At 39.6% G+C, this 22996-nt stretch overlaps 1 protein-coding gene across 3 annotated transcripts in view; it reads right to left on the reverse strand.

Annotated features, from left to right (window-relative positions):
• The window catches only part of TMEM50A (transmembrane protein 50A), a 148047-nt gene that overhangs the window by 53642 nt on the left and 71409 nt on the right, over positions 1–22996 (reverse strand). For all 3 annotated transcript variants that reach the window (XM_053707210.1, XM_053707209.1, XM_053707208.1), the window contains exon 5: positions 1228–1320. In XM_053707210.1, coding sequence (XP_053563185.1) covers positions 1228–1320 — 93 coding nt within the window. The remainder of the gene's footprint in view (positions 1–1227; positions 1321–22996) is intronic.

A 22996-nucleotide genomic window follows, 5' to 3' on the forward strand; every position in this document is an offset into this window, starting at 1 on the left:
TTTAAAATAAAAAATTTCTTGATTGAAGAAACTAACACTAACACCTCACTTTACCTCTTCCTAGTATAACACAGGCAAAGATAATGACTGGGGGTGGAGGGGAAGGGAGGAGCTATAAATACAGCTCTGCTGTGGTGCTCTTTGCCACTTCCTGTTAGCAGGAGGATGAAATCCGTGGACTCGTATCTTGTAGAAGAAATTAGGATTGAGACTCTAATCCTTCCCATTATAAATTGGCCCTAAATGGTAAACTTTAGACAATTTACATAATTACATTAGGAATGATAATATATGAATCAAGAATGTGCAACATGTTTATATATGAACGTGTACTCTGTAATGTTATCTAGAGATCAGTTTTTCTTCCAAGGAGCTAAGACCATCCTGAGCTGAGATATTGAGGTCTCCATAAACATCTGTATAACCAAAATCTATTCTGATCTATGACACAAAGATGACTGCCATGGTTAAACTAAGTAAAATAAAAATCTGGTGGTTTTGCAATACTAATACATAGTGCTCAATTTATCATCCACGGGCGGACATTGGCGTGCATATTCACCTCTGTCCGCCGGGCTTCTCCTCTGGCAGGCAGCAATCTACTGCCATCATTTTCCACTGCACACGAGCACTCCTGTGCAATCCCACCCCCTGCCAGCGCACAGCCAATCACGCTCGGGTTGGAGCAGTCAATCTCCCCGGAAGAGACCGGGGAGATTGAAACTCTCCACCTAAGAGGAGGAGAACAGGGCAGAGAAGCAGCAGTCTGATGACCACTACTTGATAAAACCTGACTGCAGGTTTGCTTCTGCGAACCTGCAGTCGAAGGGGAGAGAAGGGCTTGATAAATAAAGCCCATAGAGGTAATCACTCAAAAAAATTAGGAAAATAATGGTCAAGCAACAATTATTGGACCAAATGAGATATACTGACCCAAACCGTGAATCAACTATACCCTCTCCATACAGCTCATTCTTCCCTTGATAATAAATATTGATCTTCCTAATTCAAACCAGAACAGGCAAATCAAATATGTATGTGATACACAGCAATAAAACACTTACAATTTTGGAAAATGTTTTAATACGCTTGGGTGACACAGCTACAGTGACCTTTAATAGTTAAATGGGACATTATTATTTTTTTGGAAGTTGAATGTAATGTGCATTTCCCTTACCACTGGGAAAAGTGCTTATACTTGGCTTTTATAAATGAAACAATAGTTACCTTTTGCTACATATCCGCCAAAAAGAATCCACATAGATGCAATAAGAGAACCAAAGGATAACATGAAACCAATGAAGAGCCAAATGCGTGCACCTGGGAAACAAATATACAAATTATTTTTTTATTTTATGCAAACATAGCATTTAAACATCATGTTGACATGTGGTCTGTAAGTTTAATGCCTGTTTTAAACATTTTATTTTTTACAATTCTTTTTATTGGGGTATTTAACTCACAGATTACAGGTATGGTACAAGCAAACATTTTCTGTGAGACAAACAGAATTACGAAAGCTGAAAAACATTCTTAAGTCTGCTAATTGTACAAATGCACTTATTCCTTATTAATAAACAATAAGCGAGCAACCTGTAATTCTCTAAATGTAAAAGTAGCATTACCTCATATTTTCTCTCTTTTTTTTTTTAAAAAACGTATTTAAAGTGAATGTCAATTTTGATGCTAAAGTGCCCGGTTTTTAAAAATTCGATTAAAAACAGGGGCACTTTAAGTCATCAAAATTTACATTTCACTCCCGTTGAGAAAAAAAACGTACCTTTTAATCTTCACAGCAGCTCAAGCTTCCGGTTGTTGCAAGCCATTTCTGATCTCAGAAATGATGGATAGGTCATCCTCCAATCACGGCTTCCCCCCCGGGGGAATCAGTGTCTGATTGAACACCGTGATTGGAGGAAGCCGGATTCCTCATTTTAGACCCAGGAAGAGGCTCTGCGACGGGTGGAGGAAGCTGGAGCTGCTGTGAAGATTAAAAGTTAAGTTTTTTTTTCTCAACAGGAGTGAAATATAAATTTTGATGAATTAAAGTGCCTCTGTTTTTAATCAAATTTTTAAAAAACGGGCACTTTAGCATCAAAAATGACATTCACTTTAAAAGGTATCCCCTAAAAGCTATAAAGAAATCATATGATAATTGTATATAGTGGCTCCTCTTGGACCACAAACTAAGTAGTAAAAAAACAAAGGGGGGGGGGAATAAACAAATAAGTATAGGGCCACTTATGGACCCAACACTATATATTAGGAAACTGGTATATTCTGAACAGTATAATCCATTAACTACAGTTAACTAGGTGGATAATGCGCTTGCTTGCAATAAAACTATATAATCTAAATAAACTGACTCCTTTGTAAACTATAATATTATCAGGGTTGCTCTTGTAGGCTCTTATATATGGAGCGGTTCATAAGGGAGATTTTAGAAGTGTCTTCTCTGAGTATACATATAGGTGGACTTACCAAAGGGGAGAAATCTAGAATAGTGAGATTTAAAGAGATATCTGGTAAACAATAGGGGGGGGGGGGAAGAACCCACTTATATACAGTAAATGAAGTAGTAATCTCGCTATGAAAGTAAATCTCAAACATTAAGCTGATACATAGTTCCCTTGCTACTGAGATAGTTGCAATGTTCTTCCCATTGGTCTACTTTAATTAAAGTGAAGGTAAACTTTGATGAATGAAAGCCCGTTTTTTAAAAATACTATTAAAAACAGTGGCACTTTCATTCATCAAAGTTTACAGATCAGCCGTTTTGATTAAAAACTTACCTTTTATTTTTTTCACAGCCAGAGCAGCTTCCCCCTCCTGGAAATACTCTCTTCACACGTCAACAATGACTTATCCGGCTTCCTCCAATCACGGCTTTCCCCCCAGGGGGGTTATTGCCTGAGGCCAAGCTGTGATTGGAGGAAGCCGGATTAGTCATTGCTGACGTGTGAAGAAAGGATTTCCAGGAGGGGGAAGCTGCTGTAGCTGTGAAAAGAAAAAAAGGTAAGTTTTTAATCAAAACGGCTGATTTGTAAACTTTGATGAATAAAAGTGCCCCTGTTTTTAATAGCATTTTTAAAAAACGGGCTTTCATTCATCAAAGTTTACCTTCACTTTAAGATGATCAATAACAGGCTAGCTGATGTATTAAGATGATCAATAACAGGATAGCTGAGTGGAAAAACAAAGCATAGGTGACATGGTATAAACAATATGAGTTCTCCATTAATTGAAAGCATGCTCCACAGAAATAATGCAACTAGTATATAGTGTGTAAGATAACCTATGAACCAGCTAAAGTATGAGGAAGTAAGCAGTGGCACTCTAGATATGTGAGAATCCAACAGACATTGAAACTATATAATGCCTAATAAAGGAAACAGGAAATGAATAAAATAGGCCTTCTTATATAAGCTTGAATACATAAGATGACCACATGAAGCCCATGACTCCATAAATTCCCAAATCTCTAGCTGCATAGTCTTCAAAAGGAAAACAAGAGACATAGAAGCTGCAATATAAGTTATAACAGTTAATAAAGAGGACCTTAGAAAGCTGGACAAGAAAACACTCTTTTATAATGACAACTTGATGATAAGCTTATACAAATCTAATAATCATCTAGGATCTATGACTATAAATTCACTAGCTTCCAACTAAATAGCCATCATGTGGGAAAATAGAGACATAAGAAGCTACATTATAAAGTGTGGTAAATGAAACAGTGGTCTTAAATACAATGGAGTATGTCCAAGTAGCTATTCACCCAACCCCTGTCACACTAAAGCTGTAGCAATAATTCTCAATGTCCCAGTAACAAGGCCTAACAGACTGAAAGCGAAACCAGGTCTATTCAGTTGTATTGCCCTCCAAAGTCTTACAAGAAAAACAAAAATCTCCATGGTAGTTTAACAAAGGCAACAAACAAGACCTCATCACAAACCCTGCCATTTTCTTATCCGGGATCAGTCTGTAGGAATCAGCCATTTCCTCCATTTGAAGCGCTGTATGGGCATCAAGTTCATTCAGCTGTATAGTGCCATCTCTAGAAAGGATATTGACTCCAAAAGAACTCTGGTGAAGGTGTGCGCAGGTAAGTGCCTTGGCAGGCCACAGAGAATACCCACTCATTCTAAATTTGTTAGAAATATCTACCGGCACCAGTACTGTCAGTGGACTTATTCAGTTATAGAGAACTGAAAAAAGGAAACACTTCAAGCACTCTTACTTCCCTCAATAATCTTGTACATGGTTTCCACCATAGAATTGTATAAAAAAAAAAATTTACTTTATTATATAATTGTTAAAAATGGGCTACATTAAAAACATGTATGCCAGAAACAATGCCTAATAAATTATATTGAATTTAATTGTGGAACCCAGTTGGGTTACAATAATATTTCCACTTAATATAAGTTAAGTCTGAATTCTGCCGTTTGAGTGGTCAGAATGAGAAGAGATCTCAAGTGATTGTTGGTTGCTTAGAGAAATTGCAATATTTGTATTGTAGTAATTAGCAAACCCTATTATATATTTTTTTTATAAAAATCTCTGGTGGAAACCATTTACAAGATTATTGAATCACTTGTTTAAGCAAAGATGCCAATGCTGCTTTTGTAGCTTTCTGCCCTTTACAATTCCCAATGTACAAACAAACTAGAGGTTTTTCTAAACTCTTTAGTTGCTTGGAGATAGAAATTCAGAGCTCTAACTACGTCCAGATTATGTAACAATACTTCCTTAGAGTTAGCAGGGTCTGGACAAAGAGAAGGAACAACAATTTCTTGATAGCTATCAGTTGAAACTCAAACCACCTTTGGAAGAAAATCATATTTAGTACGTAGTACAGCTTTATCCTTGTGAAAAATAAAAAATGGAGGATCACAGGATAAGGCAGACAACTCAGAAAGCTAATAAGAAAAGCACCTTCCAAGGCAACAGCTCAATGTCTATGGAGTGCATTGGTTCAAAGGGAGGGCCCTGAAGAACTGAAAGAACTAGGTTAAAATTCCAGAGAGGAGAAATAGGTCTTACAACTGGCGTAATTCTAACTAATGCCTGAACATCAGGAAGTTTAGCCAACTTCCTATGGAAAAGAACAGATAAAGCTGAAATTTGACCCTTCAGGGAACTAGCTGATAAACCCTTTTCAATCCCATCTTGTAAGAACTGAAGTATTCTTGGGATCCTACGGAACACCAAGAAAGCCCTTAGAGGAGTACCATACAAAAAATGCTCAAAACTAGGCGTTCAACCTCCACACTGAAATTTAGAGATCCTGATGGAAAAGAGGACCTTGTGATAACAGGTCTTGTCTCAGAGGAAGAGACGCCAGGGAGGCGTTGTTGACATCTGTATTAGGTCCGCATACCATGTCCTGCAGATCCAGGCCGGAGCAATTAATATTACGGATGCAGACTCCTGTTTGATCAGAGAAACAACTCTCGGCAGAAGAACAAAAAGAAGAAAAAGGTATGCTAGATGGAATTCCCATAGACATACCAAGGCATCTATCATGTGAGCCCTTGGATCTTTTTAACTTGCACAGTACTTTGGAAGTTTGTGATTAAAGTGTGAAGCTATCATATCTATGTCTGGTAGGCCCCATTTGATTACCAATTGATTGAATACATCTTAATGGAGAGACCATCTCCTGGATATACTAATTGACGACTGAGATAGTCTGCTTCTCAACTGTTCACACCCGGTATGTGGATCACTGATCTGGGCAGAGATGAATCAGTGCTCCCTGACAGAATTTGGGACACTTTCTGCATTGCCAGTGGACTGCAGGTATAGGCTACCTCTGGAAAACAAATACATTTATCTGCCTTTCAACAGAGGCCATATGCTTGAAGAGCTTGAAGAATCACTTGAAGTTCCAGAATGCTTATTGGTGCTCTCCTTGAGCCCATTGAGAATTCCAGACTGCCCCCAGCCTAACAGTCTGGCATCCATCATGACAATAGCCCATGAAGGACAAATAAAAGATGCCCCAAGGGTCAAAGAAGGACTTTGTGTCCACCAAAACAGAGATTGTCTGGCGGATGAATCCAGAGCTATTTGTTGCTCCAAATGTAGATAATTCTTTGACCACTGACTGAACATGGATAGTTGAAGGTGACGTAAGTGAAAGCGGGCAAAACTAACCGTGTCTAAGCAGGCTACCATAAGACCCACTACCTCCATTCACTAAGCTACAGGCGACAATGGAGTACTCAGTAGGGAAAGACATGCTCTCTGGGGTTTATAACTTGCACGGTCCAGTCAGGAACAGATGCATACGGACTGGATCTTTTATGACTCCTAAAAATGTTACCATTGTAGCCGGATATAACGAGCTTTTGAAAACATTTATCTGTTAACAGGGTACCCAACACCTTTGTAAAGATGCGTGTAGCTGTAGCCAGACTAAAAGGAAGAGCGACAAACTGGTAATATTTGTCCATATAAGCAAACCTCAGGAACTAATAGTGATCCCTGTGGATAGGAATGTGCAGGTATGCATCCTTGAGATCTATTATAGTCAGAATTGGCCCTGTTGTATTAAGGGCAATATTGTGCAAATGGTTTCTGCCTTGAAAGTGGAACCCTGATAAACATGTTTAACGTCTTTAGGTCTAAGACAGGTCTGTAGGTCTCTTCCTTCTTTGGGACAACAAACATTGGAGTAAAACCCTTGACCCTGTTGAGGTACAGGTACTGGGATAATAACCCCCATATCATCTAATTCCTGAACACACTGTAGAAAGGCAGCCGCCTTTGACTGATGTTTGGGAACATGAGACAGAAGGAATCGCCCTCAAGGAGGTCTGGACTTAAAGCCCTTCCGATAACTCTGAGAAATGATGTTTCGAACCCAGGGGTCCTGGACTGACTTGCACCAGGCCTCCTGCAAAAAGACTCAATCTGCCCACTACCAGAACAGATTCTGGTTCGGTGGCCACACCTGCATGTTGATTTAGTGGTGTTGTTGGACTTTTTAGATTGCTTGGACTATGACCACAAAGAACCAGGCTAACTTGGAGGGCTCAGGTTTCTGATCTCCTGAGGAGCAAAAGGAACAAAAAACTGATTTTCTCTGCTGTTATTTCCTTTGAACTCCTACCAATGACTGTCTTAATAATCTAATAGAATCTTCCCTTGGAAGGAAAGAGTCAGTCTATTTATAGAGATCATGTCTGCTGACCAAGATTTTAACCATAAGGATCTCCTTTGCCAGCACTGCCATAGACATATTTTTGACATTGATCTTAATAATGTCCATTACCGTATAACACATGAATGCTTGAGCCATTTTAAGCGCTTTAATGCAGTTCTGTAAATCCTCAGGAATTGTCCGCTACCATTTTGGATAACAAATCCCACCATAGTGTTCCTGCTGCAGCCACACATGTGAGAGAAACAGCCAGTCTAAGTAAAAGGCCAGTTTGAAGAAAGTTTCCTTAAGAAGAACTCTAATTTGCGGTCCACTTGGTCTCTAAACAAAGTGCTATCCTCCATAGTGATAGTCACACGTTTGGAGAGAGTGGAAATAGCACCATAAACCTTAGGGATTGTCTGGCTTTTTTCGTTCCTTAGCATTATAATCAGAGACCAAATCAGGGACCTAAAACACCTGTGGAATTATTGGTGGAGCTTTGAAAACAATATTTAACTGATTAACAGGCTTGTTTTCACTAGATATATTTTCATCCTCAGAGTCAGAGCTCTGTAACAGCAAAATTACAAGTTGTTTGCGCTAAACTGGGTGCGTAAATAACGCAAAAAATGAGCGGTATCGAACTCTCCATAGTGCTGCCATTACAAGTTACTGAAAAACCTTCTTTTGTTGTGCGGTATGGTGCGATAAGCTCCATACCGCACAAAAACCCAAGGCCTGACTTGACATGCTCGTGCACGTTTTCCCCCATAGACATCAATGGAGAGAAAGTGTTGGAGAAAAAAAAACTAAAACCCGCGATCGCAGAATGGCAATCGCTATAACGCAATCCTCATTGATGTCTATGGGGAAAAGAAAGTTACATTAAAACCTAACACCCTAACATAAACCCCTAGTCTAAATACCCCTAATCCGTCTCTCCCCGACATCGCAGACACTAAATAAAGTTATTAATCGCCTAAACCCCCCCCCCCGCATTGCTAACACCTAAATGAACCTATTTACCCTTAAACAAGGCCCCCCACATCGCTACTACAATAATAAGCATATTAACCACTAAACCGCCGGCCCCCCACATCGCTACTACTTTAATAAAGTTATTAACCCCTAAACCCCCGGCCCCCATATTGCTACTACTATAATAAAGTTATTAACCCCTAAACCGCCAGCCCCCCACATCGCAACACACTAAATTAATCTATTAAACCCTAAACCTAACTATCCCCTATACTTTAAATTAAAATTACAATATAACTATATTAAAATAAATAAAAACTTACCTATGAAATAAAAAAAAAAACTAAGATTAAACTATAAATTAACCTAACATTGCAATATTAACCCCTTAATGACCACAGCACTTTTCCATTTTCTGTCCGTTTGGGACCAAGGCTATTTTTACATTTCTGCGGTGTTTGTGTTTAGCTGTAATTTTCCTCTTACTCATTTACTGTACCCACACATATTATATACCGTTTTTCTCGCCATTAAATGGACTTTCTAAAGATACCATTATTTTCATCATATCTTATAATTTACTATAAAAAAAATTATAAAATATGAGGAAAAAATTGAAAAAAACACACTTTTTATAACTATGACCCCCAAAATCTGTTACACATCTACAACTACCAAAAAACACCCATGCTAAATAGTTTCTAAATTTTGTCCTGAGTTTAGAAATACCCAATGTTTACATGTTCTTTGCCTTTTTTTGTAAGTTATAGGGCCATAAATACAAGTAGCACTTTGCTATTTCCAAACCATTATTTTTCAAAATTAGTGCTAGTTACATTAGAACACTAATATCTTTCAGGAATCTCTGAATATCCATTGACATGTATATATTTTTTTTTAGTAGACATCCCAAAGTATTCATCTAGGCCCATTTTGGTATATTTCATGCCACCATTTCACCGCCAAATGCGATTAAATACAAAAAATCGTTCACTTTTTTACAAATTTTTTCACAAACTTTTGGTTTCTCACTGAAATTATTTACAAACAGCTTGTGTAATTATGGCTTAAATGGTTGTAAATGCTTCTCTGGGATCCCCTTTGTTCAGAAATAGCAGACATATATGGCTTTGGCGTTGCTTTTTAGTAATTAGAAGGCTGCTAAATGCCACTGCGCACTACACGTGTATTATGCCCAGCAGTGAAGGGGTTAATTATGGAGCATGTAGGGAGCTTTTAGGGATAATTTTAGCTTTAGTGTAGTGTAGTAGACAACCCCAAGTATTGATCTAGGCACATTTTGGTATATTTCATGCCACCATTTCACCGCCAAATGCGATCAAATTAAAAAAAACGTTAAATTTTTCACAATTTTAGGTTTCTCACTGAAATTATTTACAAACAGCTTATGCAATTATGGCACAAATGGTTGTAAATGCTTCTCTGGGATCCCCTTTGTTCAGAAATAGCAGACATATATGGCTTTGGCGTTTCTTTTTGGTAATTAGAAGGCCGCCAAATGCCGCTGCATTTCACACGTGTATTATGGCTAGCAGTGAAGGGGTTAATTATGTAGCTTGTAGGGAGCTTGCAGGGTTAATTTTAGCTTTAGTGTAGAGCTCAGCCTCCCACCTGAAACATGAGACCCCCTGATCCCTCCCAAACAGCTCTCTTCCCTCCCCACCCCACAATTGTCCCCGCCATCTTAAGTACTGGCAGAAACTCTGCCAGTACTAAAAAAAAAAAGCTATATTTGGGCTTTTTTGTCTGTTTTTTAGCATATTTACATATGCTGCTGTGTAGGATCCCCCTTAGCTCCCAGCCTCACTGATCCCCCACCAAACAGCTCTCTAACCCTCCCCCTCTTCCTTAATGGGCGCCATCTTGGGTACTGGCAGCCAGTGTTAATTTTGACGGCAAATTTCAATTTAGTCTTAGTTTTAGTCTTTTGACTAAAATGCCATTTTAGTTTTAGTCGTATTTTAGTCATCTGAATTGTTTTAGTTTTAGTCTAGTTTTAGTCGACTGAATTTTCAGTAGATTTTAGTCGACTAAATCCCAGTAGATTTTAGTCAACTAAAATCTAAGGGGTTTAGTTAAAGTGTAATGCATTATTTAAGCATTTCTCTATCATTTGCAAACTGATTACATACTCCAGGAGTAAACATAACACCTGTTAATATTTATGGTATTAATGTTTAAACATGCAATACAGACACAGATTTAGCCGTTGTGATATGTAACATCTTTATTAAACTTACAATTAAATAAAACCAAGTTTCATAAAAAAACAGAAGTGCAACTTTAAAATATAAAACAAACAAACTGTAAACTGTATTGGCTAAATTGAACATATTACCCAATATAAAACCTTTAACAGTTCTCTGTTAATAATCAAGTAACTCAACACAACAAAAAGTTTCTACAGATAGCACAGGCACAGCATAACTTAAACCCATACTTGTGGGTTATGCTTATTTCTATAGGAAGAATCAATTGATTGTTCACAGATTCGAAAAAGTTTCGGAAACGATATTAGCACTGCTCTAGAACTTCCAAACTCATTATATACTTCTGGAGTAAAGGTTTATTAACCTGTTTTTATTTATGGTATTAAGGTTTGAACATGCAATACAGATTTAACAGATTTAACTGTTGTGGTATATAACATGTCTTTATTTATCTTAAAATTTAATAAAATTAAGTTTTGTAAAATTTACAAAAGAGCAGTAATTAGATATGTATTGATTATTACAACTTGCATAAAATGTTTTTGTCAGCAAATTTTGATTTAGTTTTAGTCATAGTCTTTTGACTAAAATGTCATTTTGATTTAGTTTTAGTCATAGTCTTTTGACTAAAATGTCATTTTAGTTTTAGTCGTATTTTAGTCATCAGAATTTCTTTAGTTTTATAGTCATTTTAGTCTAGTTTTAGTCGACGAAATTAACACTGCTGGCAGCTGTCTGCCAGTACCCAGTTTAGTAAAAGAATGTGCCTTTTTATTTAAAGAAAATGCCCTTTTCTGTAGTGTAGCTCCCCCCCCCCCCCCCAAGATCAACCCCCCACCCCTTCCAGGTCCCTTAGCTGTTTATTTACAGCTTTTAAAACTTTTTTTTTTTTAACTTTTCCCAGTTTATTTTTCTGTAGTGCAGCGGTTCCCTCCCGCTCCCGCCCCGTGCACGCCCGCCTCCCCCCGTGCACTCCCATGCGGGCTCCCGCCCCCCCCCCCCCCGCTCCCGACCGCCTCCACTCGGCACATCGATGGCCGCCCACCCGCCTCCCAGACATGCTCCCACCCACCAACGTTACCGGCCACCGATGTCCGGTGCAGAGAGGGCCACAGAGTGGCTCTCTCTGCATCGGATGGCCAAGGGGGGTTATTGCAGGATGCCTCGATATCGAGGCATCACTGCAATAACCGGAAAGCAGCTGGAAGCGTGCAGGATCGCTTCCAGCTGCTTTCCAGACCAAGGACGTACGCCACACGTCCTCGGTCATTAACTGTATTTTTTTTGAGGACGTGTGGCGTACGTCCTTGGTCATTAAGGGGTTAAAAAACAAATTAAACGAAAAATTAAAAAAAACCTTTAAATTACAAAAAAACATTACAAAAAAAAAATACCCTAAAATTATGCAAAATAAAAAAAAACTAATAAACAAATTATCCAAAATAATACAAATTAAACGTAATCCAATAGCCCTATAAAAAGTAACCCCCCCCCCAACCCAACCAACTCCCAAAAATAAAAAACCTAAGTCTAAAAAAAAAACCCTAAGCTACCATTGCCCCTAAAGGGGCATTTGTATGGGCACTGCCCTTAAAAGGGCATTCAGATCTTTTGTGCCCATTAAAATAAAAAAAATCCCTAATCTAAAAAAAAAAAAAAAGAAGCCCACCCAAAAATACAAAATAAAAACTAAGTCTAACCCAAAATAGGTACTCACCGTTCCTGAAGTCCAGCGGACTAGGTCTTCTTCCAGGCGGCGAAGGTCTTCTTCCAGGCGGCGACATCTTCATCCAGCGCAGGGACCTCTTCTAGCTTCATCCAGGGCGAAGGTGATGCGGAGGTGACCGCGGAACAGGACCGGCGACATCCAGTGTGGAGGATCCTCTTCGTACGATCGTCGCCACACACTGAGGATTGAATGCAAGGTTCCGCTTTTATATTGGGGTACTGTTCTATTCCTATTGGCTGAAAAATAGTCAATAGGATGAGAGCTGCTTAAATCCTATTGGCTGTTCAGGCACAAAAGAGCTGAATGCCCTCTTAAGGGCAATGTCCATACAAATGTCCCTTTAGGGGTAATGGGTAGCTTAGCTTTTTTTTAGACAGGTTTTTTTATTTTGGGGGTTGGTTGGGTGTGGGGGTTACTTTTAAGGGGGAATTTATAATTTTTGTAGGTAAAAGAGCTGTTTAACTTAGGGCAATGTCCTACAAAAGGCCCTTTTAAGGGCTATTGCTAGTTTATTAATAGTTTATGGGGTGTTTTAATTTGGGGGGGCTTTTTTGTTTTTATAGGGCTATTAGATTAGGTTTAATTTTTATTATTTTGGATAATTTTGTTTATTATTTTTGTAATCGTAGTGTTTTTTATTTAGTGTTTGTTATTTTTGATAATGTTAGTTTTTTGTTATTTTTCCTAATTTTAGTGTATTTTTTGTAATGTTTGTTTTTTTAATTTTTTTGTAGTTTTAGAATTTTTTAATTTTTTAACATGCTTTTTATTTTTCGTTTATTTTTTTTAATATAGTATAGTATTTATTTCACAGGTAAGTTTTTATTTATTTTAAGATATATTGTAATTTTAATTTAAAGTTAGGTGTTTTTTAGGTTTAGGGGTTAATAGTTTATTTTAGGATTTTGCAATGTGGAGGGCTGGCGGTTTAGGGGTTAATAGGTTTATTTAGTGTTGGCGATGTGGGGGGCCGGTGGTTTAGGGGATAATAGGTTTATTAGGTGTAAGTGATGTGGGGGGCTGGCGGTTTAGGGGTTAATAGGTTTATTTAGTGTTGGCTGGGGGGGTTAATAGGTTTAATATAGTATTTGTGATGCAGGGGTGGCTGTTTAGGGGTTAATAGGTAGTTTATGGGGGTTAGTGTACTTTGTAACATTTTAGTTATGAGTTTTGTGAAACCTTTTTGTTTTGCAAAATCCATAACTACTGATGTCAACTAGCGGAATGGATCGCGGCGGTATAGACTATAATGCTAGCTTAATAGCCGGACCACACAACCAGTAAAACAGGCCCTATGAAAATCACGCACTCAAAAGACTGAGTGCGGAATGGAGAGTTGCGTAAAGGCTAAAACGCTTGTGGTATAGCTGTACCACAGCGACTTGTAATACGGGAGACCTGCATATTCCGCACGCAAAAGGTCAATATGACCCTGGCTTTGGCTAACTGATTTACTGGTTCCTGACTCCGGCTATTGTTCCCGTTGTTCCTGCTCTCTAGTGTTTCCGGACGCGGTTCGGCTGACTACTGGTTTTGGCATCTGACCTCTGGTTTGGTATTGACTATGTCCTGGTTTTCTCTATTGTTGTTAATTATTTTGTTTTTTGTTATTTTTCAAACTTTATTTTTTCCTGCACTTTCCGTTTCCGTCTGGTTTCTCGGTTCCCTGACACCTTATGAGACTGGGATAAATCCCCAGATGTACGCTTAAAGGGACACTGAATCCACATTTTTTCTTTCATGATTCAGATAGAGCATGCAATTTTAAGCAACTTTCTAATTTACTCCTATTATCACATTTTCTTCATTCTCTTGCTATCTTTATTTGAAAAGCAATAATGTAAAGTTTAGAAGCCGGCCCATTTTTGGTTTACAACTTGGGTTGTCCTTGCTGATTGGACAGCTGTCCAGGGTCTAAACCAAAAATTGTCTGGCTCTTTAGCTTAGATGCCTTTTTCAAATAAAGATAGCAAGAGAACGAAGGAAAATTGATAATAGGAGTAAATTAGAAAGTTGCTTAAAATTGCATGCTCTATCTGAATCACAAAATAAAAATTTTGGATTTAGTATCCCTAATTGGTTTGGGGATTGCCGCCAAACAATCGGTCAAAATTTTATACAGGCTGCTTTTAAATTCAGGAGTAAAATTAGTAGAGTCCACCTGAGTGACAAGTATTGGGCAAACTTCCCTTTGAGAAGTGGAAGGTTGTGTTTGGTTTTGAGGAACACAATTCTCACAGATATGGTTGACCTGGCATGCTTGAACAGATTTAGAAAATGAATATACAGTTGTGCTCATAAGATAACATATCCTGGCAGAATGTATGATTTCTTGGCCATTTTTCAGAGAATATGAATGATAACACAAAAACTTTTCTTTCACTCATGGTTAGTGTTTGGCTGAAGCCATTTATTATCAATCAACTGTGTTTACTCTTTTTAAATCATAATGACAACAGAAACTACCCAAATTACCCTGATCAAATGTTTACATACCCCAGTTCTTAATACTGTGTATTGTCCCCTTTAACATCAATGACAGCTTGAAGTCTTTTGTGGATTAGGCTCTTTTGGGCTGTCTTGCATGAACTGCACGTTTGAGATCTCCCCAGAGTGGCTCAATGATATGGAGGTCAGGATACTGAGATGGCCACTCCATAACCTTCACTTTATTCTGCTGTAGTCAATGACAGGTCGACTTGGCCTTGTGTATAGGATCATTGTCATGTTGGAATGTCCAAGTACGTCCAATGCGCAGCTTCCGGACTGATGGATGCAAATTTTGCTCCAGTATTTTTTGATAACTTACTGCATTCATCTTTCCATCAATTCTGACCAAATTTCCTGTGCCTTTGTAGCTCACACATCCCCAAAACATCAGCGATCCACCTCCATGTTTCACGGAATGGTGTACCTTTCATCATAGGCCTTGTTGACTCCTCTCCAAATGTAGCGTTTATGGTTGTGGACAAAAAGCTCAATTTTGGTCTCATCACTCCAAATGACTTTGTGCCAGAAGGTTTGAGGCTTGTCTCTGTGCTGTTTAGCGTATTGTAAGCGGGATACTGTGTGGCATTTGTGTAGTAATGGCTTTCTTCTGGCGACTCGACCATGCAGCCCATCTTTCTTCAAGTGCCTCCTTATTGTGCATCTTGAAAAAGCCACACCACATGTTTTCAGAGAGTCCTGTATTTCACCAGAAGTTACTTGTGGGTTTTTCTTTGCATCCCGAACAATTTTCCTGGCAGTTGTGGCTGAAATTTTAGTTGGTCTACCTGACCGTGGTTTGGTTTCAACAGAACACCTCATTTTCCACTTCTTGATTAGAGTTTGAACACTGCTGATTGGCATTCTCAATTCCTTGGATATCTTTTTATATCCCTTTCCTCTTTAATACAGTTCAACTACCTTTACATGCAGATCCTTTGACAATTCTTTTGCTTTCCCCATGACTCAGAATCCAGAAACGTCAGTGCAGCACTGGATGACAGATGCAAGGGTCTGTCAGGAGTCCAGAAACTCATTGACCTTTTATACACACTACACTAATTACAAGCAAACAGATCACTGGTGAGGATGGTTACCTTTAATAGCCATTCAAACCCCTTTGTGTCAACTTTTGTGCATGTTATTAGGCCAAAATCACCAGGGTATGTAAACTTTTCATCAGGGTCATTTGGGTAGTTTCTGTTGTCATTATGATTTAAAAAGAGTAAACACAGTTGACTGATAATAAATGGTTTCAGACAAACACTAACCATGAGTGAAAGAACAGTTTTTGAGTTATTGTTCATATTCTCTGAAAAATGGCCAAGAAATCATAAATTCTGCCAGGGTATGTAAACAGGGTATGTAAACTTATAAGCACAACTGTATGTAGCTAGAGGGATATCAGAAACTAACTCCTCTAAAGAAATATCAGTGGGGACAGAAATATTTTGTTCCATATTTGTACTTTATACAATGACACTTTATATAATAAAACAGGACAGAGAAATCCTGATAGAGAGCCCTCTACACTATGGTAACACTCCCTCAAACACTTGTACAATCTCCCAATGTTGTAAGTTTAATAAGCCCCAGGAAATAAGTGAAGCCCTAAATCACCCCTAGCAGCTCCTTTATGGGTACTCACCCCCTTCCTGGGACTGGTAGGCACTAAAAATCAGGTTATAATCTGTTAAAGATCAGGTCCCAACTGTTGCAGTTAAAATCTAGTCACAAAGGCTCCAGATAGCTGATAAAAAAGTCTGGGAACAAAAAGGGGACGGGGCTACCATCAGGAGAAAAGCCAGTAAAATAAAGTGTACCAAGCATAATAACCCTATAAACCCTGAAATAATATGTTCCCAGCCTAACCGGAGCCTGCACTATAGAACTGAATCATGCATGAAGCTATTGCCGGATCTCTTACATAATTTTGTAAAGTGCTCAAAAAAATATCCCAAAAGCTGCCAGAGGATTAAAAAGGATCAGAGGCTTGGAAATAACTCTAGTTTTTTCAATTAACACATCTTGGCTGAAATTGGGGAAAAATCTGTAGTAGACATTTGTGCATACTCATTTCAAATGGGGGAATGCACAGTAACAAATTTAATATACATTGCCTTTTGCTATTTACACAACTGTCTTTCCACATTTATCGTATTCTTTAGATGACACATATACATCAGTCATTCAATAAATAATATCTTTGTTGATAATAAAACAATAAAATCTAAAGATGTTCAAAGGATACTGAACCCAAATTGTTTTCATGATTCAGATAGAGCATGCAATTTTAAGCAACTTTCTAATTTACTCCTATTATCAATTTTTATTTGTTCTCTTGCTATCTTTATTTGAAAAGCAAGAATGTAAGCTTAGGAGCCGGCCTATTTTTGCTTCAGAACCTGGATTGCTCTTGCTGATTGGTGGCTAAATATACCCACCAATCAGTAAGCGCTATCCAGGGTGCTGAAACAAAAATGGGCCGGCTCCTTAGCTTTGGTTTCTGCTTTTTCAAATAAAGATAACAAGAGAACGAAGAAAAATTGATAATAGGAATAAATTAGAATGTTGATTAAAATTACATGCTCTATCTGAAACATGAAAGAAAAAATTTGGGTTTAGTATCCCTTTAATGCACACACATCAACTGCATCAGAAAAAAACTTGGAATAAAAAATAAATAAAAAAAAAACAGAATTTATGCTTACCTGATAAATTACTTTCTCTTGTGATGTATCGAGTCCACGGATTCATCCTTTGCTTGTGGGATATTCTCCTTCCCAACAGGAAGTGGCAAAGAGAGCACACAGCAGAGCTGTCCATATAGCTCCCCCTCCAGCTCCACCCCCCAGTCATTCGACCGAAGGTTAGGAAGAAAAAGGAGAAAATATAGGGTGCAGTGGTAACTGTAGTTTAAACAAAAAAGCTACCTGACTTAATAGCCAGGGCGGGCCGTGGACTCGATACATCACAAGAGAAAGTAATTTATCAGGTAACCATAAATTCTGTTTTCTCTTGTAAGATGTATCGAGTCCACGGATTCATCCTTTACTTGTGGGATACCAATACCAAAGCTTTAGGACACAGATGAAGGGAGGGAACAAGACAGGTACCTTAAACGGAAGGCACCACTGCTTGTAAAACCTCTCTCCCAAAAATAGCCTCCGAAGAAGCAAAAGTATCGAATTTGTAAAATTTGGAAAAAGTATGCAGCGAAGACCAAGTCGCTGCCTTACAAATCTGTTCAACAGAAGCCTCATTTTTAAAAGCCCATGTGGAAGCCACTGCTCTGGTAGAATGAGCAGTAATTGTTTCGGGAGGCTGCTGGCCAGCAGTCTCATAAGCCAAACGGATTATGCTTTTCAGCCAAAAGGAAAGAGAGATAGCAGTCGCCTTCTGGCCTCTCCTCTTACCAGAATAGATAACAAACAATGAAGGTGTTTGTCTGAAATCCTTAGTTGCTTGTAAATAGAACTTTAAACCACGAACTACATCAAGATTGTGTAACAGACGTTCCTTCTTCGAAGAAGGATTAGGACACAGAGATGGAACAACTATTTCCTGGTTAATATTCTTATTAGACACAACCTTAGGAAGAAAACCGGGTTTGATACGCAAAACTACCTTATCTGCATGGAAAACCAGGTAAGGTGAATCACACTGTAAAGCAGATAACTCTGAAACTCTTCGAGCAGAAGAGATGGCTACCAAAAACAAAAGTTTCCAAAATAAAAGCTTAATATCTATGGAATGTAAAGGTTCAAACGGAACCCCTTGCAGAACTGAAAGAACTAAATTCAGACTCCATGGCGGAGCCACAGGTCTATAAACAGGCTTGATTCTGACTAAAGCCTGACTAAACGCTTGAACGTCTGGTACCTCTGCCAGACGTTTGTGTAAAAGAATAGACAAAGCAGATAACTGTCCTTTTAAGGAACTAGCTGATAATCCTTTCTCCAATCCTTCTTGGAGAAAGGACAATATCCTGGGAATCCTAATCTTACTCCATGAGCAACCCTTGGATTCACACCAAAAAAGATATTTTCGCCAAATCTTATGGTAGCTTTTCCTGGTGACAGGCTTTCTAGCCTGAATCAGGGTATCAATAACCGACTCAGAGAAACCACGCTTTGATAGAATTAGGCGTTCAATCTCCAAGCAGTCAGACGCAGAGAAATTAGATTTGGATGCTTGAAAGAACCTTGTATTAGAAGGTCCTGCCTCATTGGTAGTGTCCATGGTGGGACAGATGACATGTCCACTAGGTCTGCATACCAGGTCCTGCGTGGCCACGCAGGCGCTATCAGAATCACTGAAGCCCTCTCCTGCTTGATTCTGGCAACCAGACGAGGGAGGAGAGGAAACGGTGGAAAAACATAGGCCAGATTGAAGGACCAAGGCGCTACTAGAGCATCTATCAATACCGCCTGGGGATCCCAGGACCTGGACCCGTAAAGAGGAAGTTTGGTGTTCTGACGGGACGCCATCAGATCCAATTCTGGAGTGCCCCATAGCCGAGTCAGCTGGGCAAATACCTCCGGGTGGAGTTCCCACTCCCCCGGGTGAAAAGTTGTCTACTCCTGGGATGTGAATTGCTGAGAGATGGCAGGAGTGATCCTCCGCCCACCTGATTATTTTGGTTACTTCCGTCATTGCTAGGGAACTCCTTGTTCCCCCTTGATGATTGACGTAAGCTACAGTCGTGATGTTGTCCGACTGAAATCTGATGAATTTGGCCGCGGCTAGCTGAGGCCATGCCTGAAGCGCGTTGAATATCGCCCTCAGTTCCAGAATGTTGATAGGAAGAAGAGCTTCTTCCCGAGACCATAAGCCCTGAGCTTTCAGGGAGTCCCAGACTGCACCCCAGCCCAACAGACTGGCGTCGGTTGTTACAATGATCCACTCTGGTCTGCGGAAACACATTCCCTGAGACAGGTGATCCTGAGACAACCACCAGAGAAGAGAATCTCTGGTCCCCTGGTCCAGCTGTATTTGAGGAGACAAATCTGCATAATCCCCATTCCACTGTTTGAGCATGCATAGTTGCAGAGATCTGAGGTGTATCCGTGCAAAAGGGACTATGTCCATTGCCGCTACCATTAATCCGATTGTCTCCATGCACTGAGCTACAGATGGCCGAGGAATGGAATGAAGGGCTCGGCAAGAGGTTAAGAGTTTTAACTTTCTGACCTCCGTCAGAAATATTTTCATTTCTACCGAGTCTATCAGAGTTCCTAGGAAGGAAACTCTTGTGAGGGGGGAGAGAGAACTCTTTTTGATGTTCACCTTCCACCCGTGAGACCTCAGAAAGGCCAATACAATTTCCGTGTGAGACTTGGCTCTTTGGAAAGTTGACGCCTGAATTAAGATGTCGTCTAGATAAGGCGCCACTGCTATGCCCCGCGGTCTTAGAACCGCCAGGAGGGACCCTAGCACCTTTGTGAAAATTCTGGGAGCAGTGGCCAACCCGAAAGGAAGAGCCACAAACTGGTAATGCTTGTCCAGAAAGGCGAACCTGAGAAACTGGTAATGATCTTTGTGGATAGGAATGTGCAGATACGCATCCTTTAAATCCACGGTGGTCATATATTGACCCTCCTGGATCATTGGTAAGATTGTCCGAATGGTCTCCATCTTGAATGATGGGACTCTGAGGAATTTGTTTAGAATTTTGAGATCCAGGATTGGTCTGAAAGTTCCTTCTTTCTTGGAAACCACAAACAGGTTTGAGTAAAAACCCAGCCCTTGTTCCGCAATTGGAACTGGGTGGATCCCTCCCATTGTATGTAGGTCTTCTACACAGCGTAAGAACGCCTCTTTCTTTGTCTGGTCTGTAGACAGACGAGAAATGTGGAACCTTCCCCTTGGAGGGGAGTCCTTGAATTCTAGAAGATATCCCTGGGATACAATCTCTAAGGCCCAGGCATCGAGTACATCTCTTGCCCAGGCCTGAGCGAAGAGAGTCTGCCCCCTACTAGATCCGGTCCCGGATCGGGGGCTACCCCTTCATGTGGTCTTGGAGGCAGCTGCAGGCTTCTTGGCCTGTTTACACTTGTTCCAGCCCTGGTAAGGTTTCCAGGCTGACCTGGGTTGGGAAGCTTTACCCTCTTGCTTTGCAGCAGGGGAGGATGAAGCGAGACCGCTCCTGAAATTCCGAAAGGAACGAAAATTATTTTGTTTGTTCTTTATCTTGAAGGACGTGTCCTGAGGGAGAGCATGGCCTTTTCCCCCAGTGATTTCTGAAATAATCTCTTTCAATTCAGGCCCGAAGAGGGTCTTTCCTTTGAAAGGGATGTTCAAGAGTTTGGATTTTGACGACACATCGGCCGACCAGGACTTTAGCCATAGCGCCCTGCGCGCTAAAATGGCGAAACCTGAATTCTTTGCCGCTAACTTAGCTAGTTGGAAAGCGGCATCTGTGATAAAAGAATTAGCCAGCTTAAGAGCCTTAATTCTGTCCATAATGTCCTCATATGAGGTCTCCGTCTGGAGCGCATCTTCCAGCGCCTCAAACCAGAAAGCAGCTGCAGTAGTTACAGGAACAATGCACGCAATAGGTTGAAGAAGAAAACCTTGTTGAACAAAAAATTTCTTAAGTAAACCCTCTAATTTTTTATCCATAGGGTCTTTGAAAGCACAACTGTCTTCAATTGGTATGGTTGTGCGTTTAGCAAGTGAAGAAATAGCCCCACCACCTTAGGGACCGTCTGCCACGAGTCCCGCATGGGGTCAGATATGGGGAACATTTTCTTAAAAACAGGAGGGGGAACGAAGGGAAAACCTTGTCTATCCCACTCCCTAGTAACTATATCCGCAATCCTCTTAGGGACCGGGAACACATCAGTGTAAACAGGAACTTCCAGGTACTTGTCCATTTTACACAATTTCTCTGGAACCACCATAGGGTCGCAGTCATCCAGAGTAACTTATACCTCCCTGAGCAAACAGCGGAGGTGTTCTAGTTTAAATTTAAAAGCCAATACAGGGAGTGCCGAATTATTAGGCAAGTTGTATTTTTGAGGATTAATTTTATTATTGAACAACAACCATGTTCTCAATGAACCCAAAAAACTCATTAATATCAAAGCTGAATATTTTTGGAAGTAGTTTTTAGTTTATTTTTAGTTTTAGCTATTTTAGGGGGATATCTGTGTGTGCAGGTGACTATTACTGTGCATAATTATTTGGCAACTTAACAAAAAACAAATATATACCCATTTCAATTATTTATTTTTGTACCAGTGAAACCAATATAACATCTCAACATTCACAAATATACATTTCTGACATTCAAAAACAAAACAAAAACAAATCAGTGACCAATATAGCCACCTTTCTTTGCAAGGACACTCAAAAGCCTGCCATCCATGGATTCTGTCAGTGTTTTGATCTGTTCACCATCAACATTGCGTGCAGCAGCAACCACAGCCTCCCAGACACTGTTCAGAGAGGTGTACTGTTTTCCCTCCTTGTAAATCTCACATTTGATGATGGACCACAGGTTCTCAATGGGGTTCAGATCAGGTGAACAAGGAGGCCATGTCATTAGATTTTCTTCTTTTATACCCTTTCTTGCCAGCCACGCTGTGGAGTACTTGGACGCGTGTGATGGAGCATTGTCCTGCATGAAAAACATAATTTATGTAAGAACTTACCTGATAAATTCATTTCTTTCATATTAGCAAGAGTCCATGAGCTAGTGACGTATGGGATATACATTCCTACCAGGAGGGGCAAAGTTTCCCAAACCTTAAAATGCCTATAAATACACCCCTCACCACACCCACAATTCAGTTTAACGAATAGCCAAGAAGTGGGGTGATAAGAAAAAAGTGCGAAAGCATATCAAATAAGGAATTGGAATAATTGTGCTTTATACAAAAAAATCATAACCACCACAAAAAAAGGGCGGGCCTCATGGACTCTTGCTAATATGAAAGAAATGAATTTATCAGGTAAGTTCTTACATAAATTATGTTTTCTTTCATGTAATTAGCAAGAGTCCATGAGCTAGTGACGTATGGGATAATGACTACCCAAGATGTGGATCTTTCCACACAAGAGTCACTAGAGAGGGAGGGATAAAATAAAGACAGCCAATTCCTGCTGAAAATAATCCACACCCAAAATAAAGTTTAATGAAAAAACATAAGCAGAAGATTCAAACTGAAAACGCTGCCTGAAGTACTTTTCTACCAAAAACTGCTTCAGAAGAAGAAAATACAACAAAATGGTAGAATTTGGTAAAAGTATGCAAAGAGGACCAAGTTGCCGCTTTGCAAATCTGATCAACCGAAGCTTCATTCCTAAACGCCCAGGAAGTAGAAACTGACCTAGTAGAATGAGCTGTAATCCTATGAGGCGGAGTCTTACCCGACTCAACATAGGCAAGATGAATTAAAGATTTCAACCAAG

The sequence above is a fragment of the Bombina bombina genome, chromosome 3 (genome assembly GCF_027579735.1).
Source record: "Bombina bombina isolate aBomBom1 chromosome 3, aBomBom1.pri, whole genome shotgun sequence".
Taxonomy (NCBI): domain Eukaryota; kingdom Metazoa; phylum Chordata; class Amphibia; order Anura; family Bombinatoridae; genus Bombina; species Bombina bombina.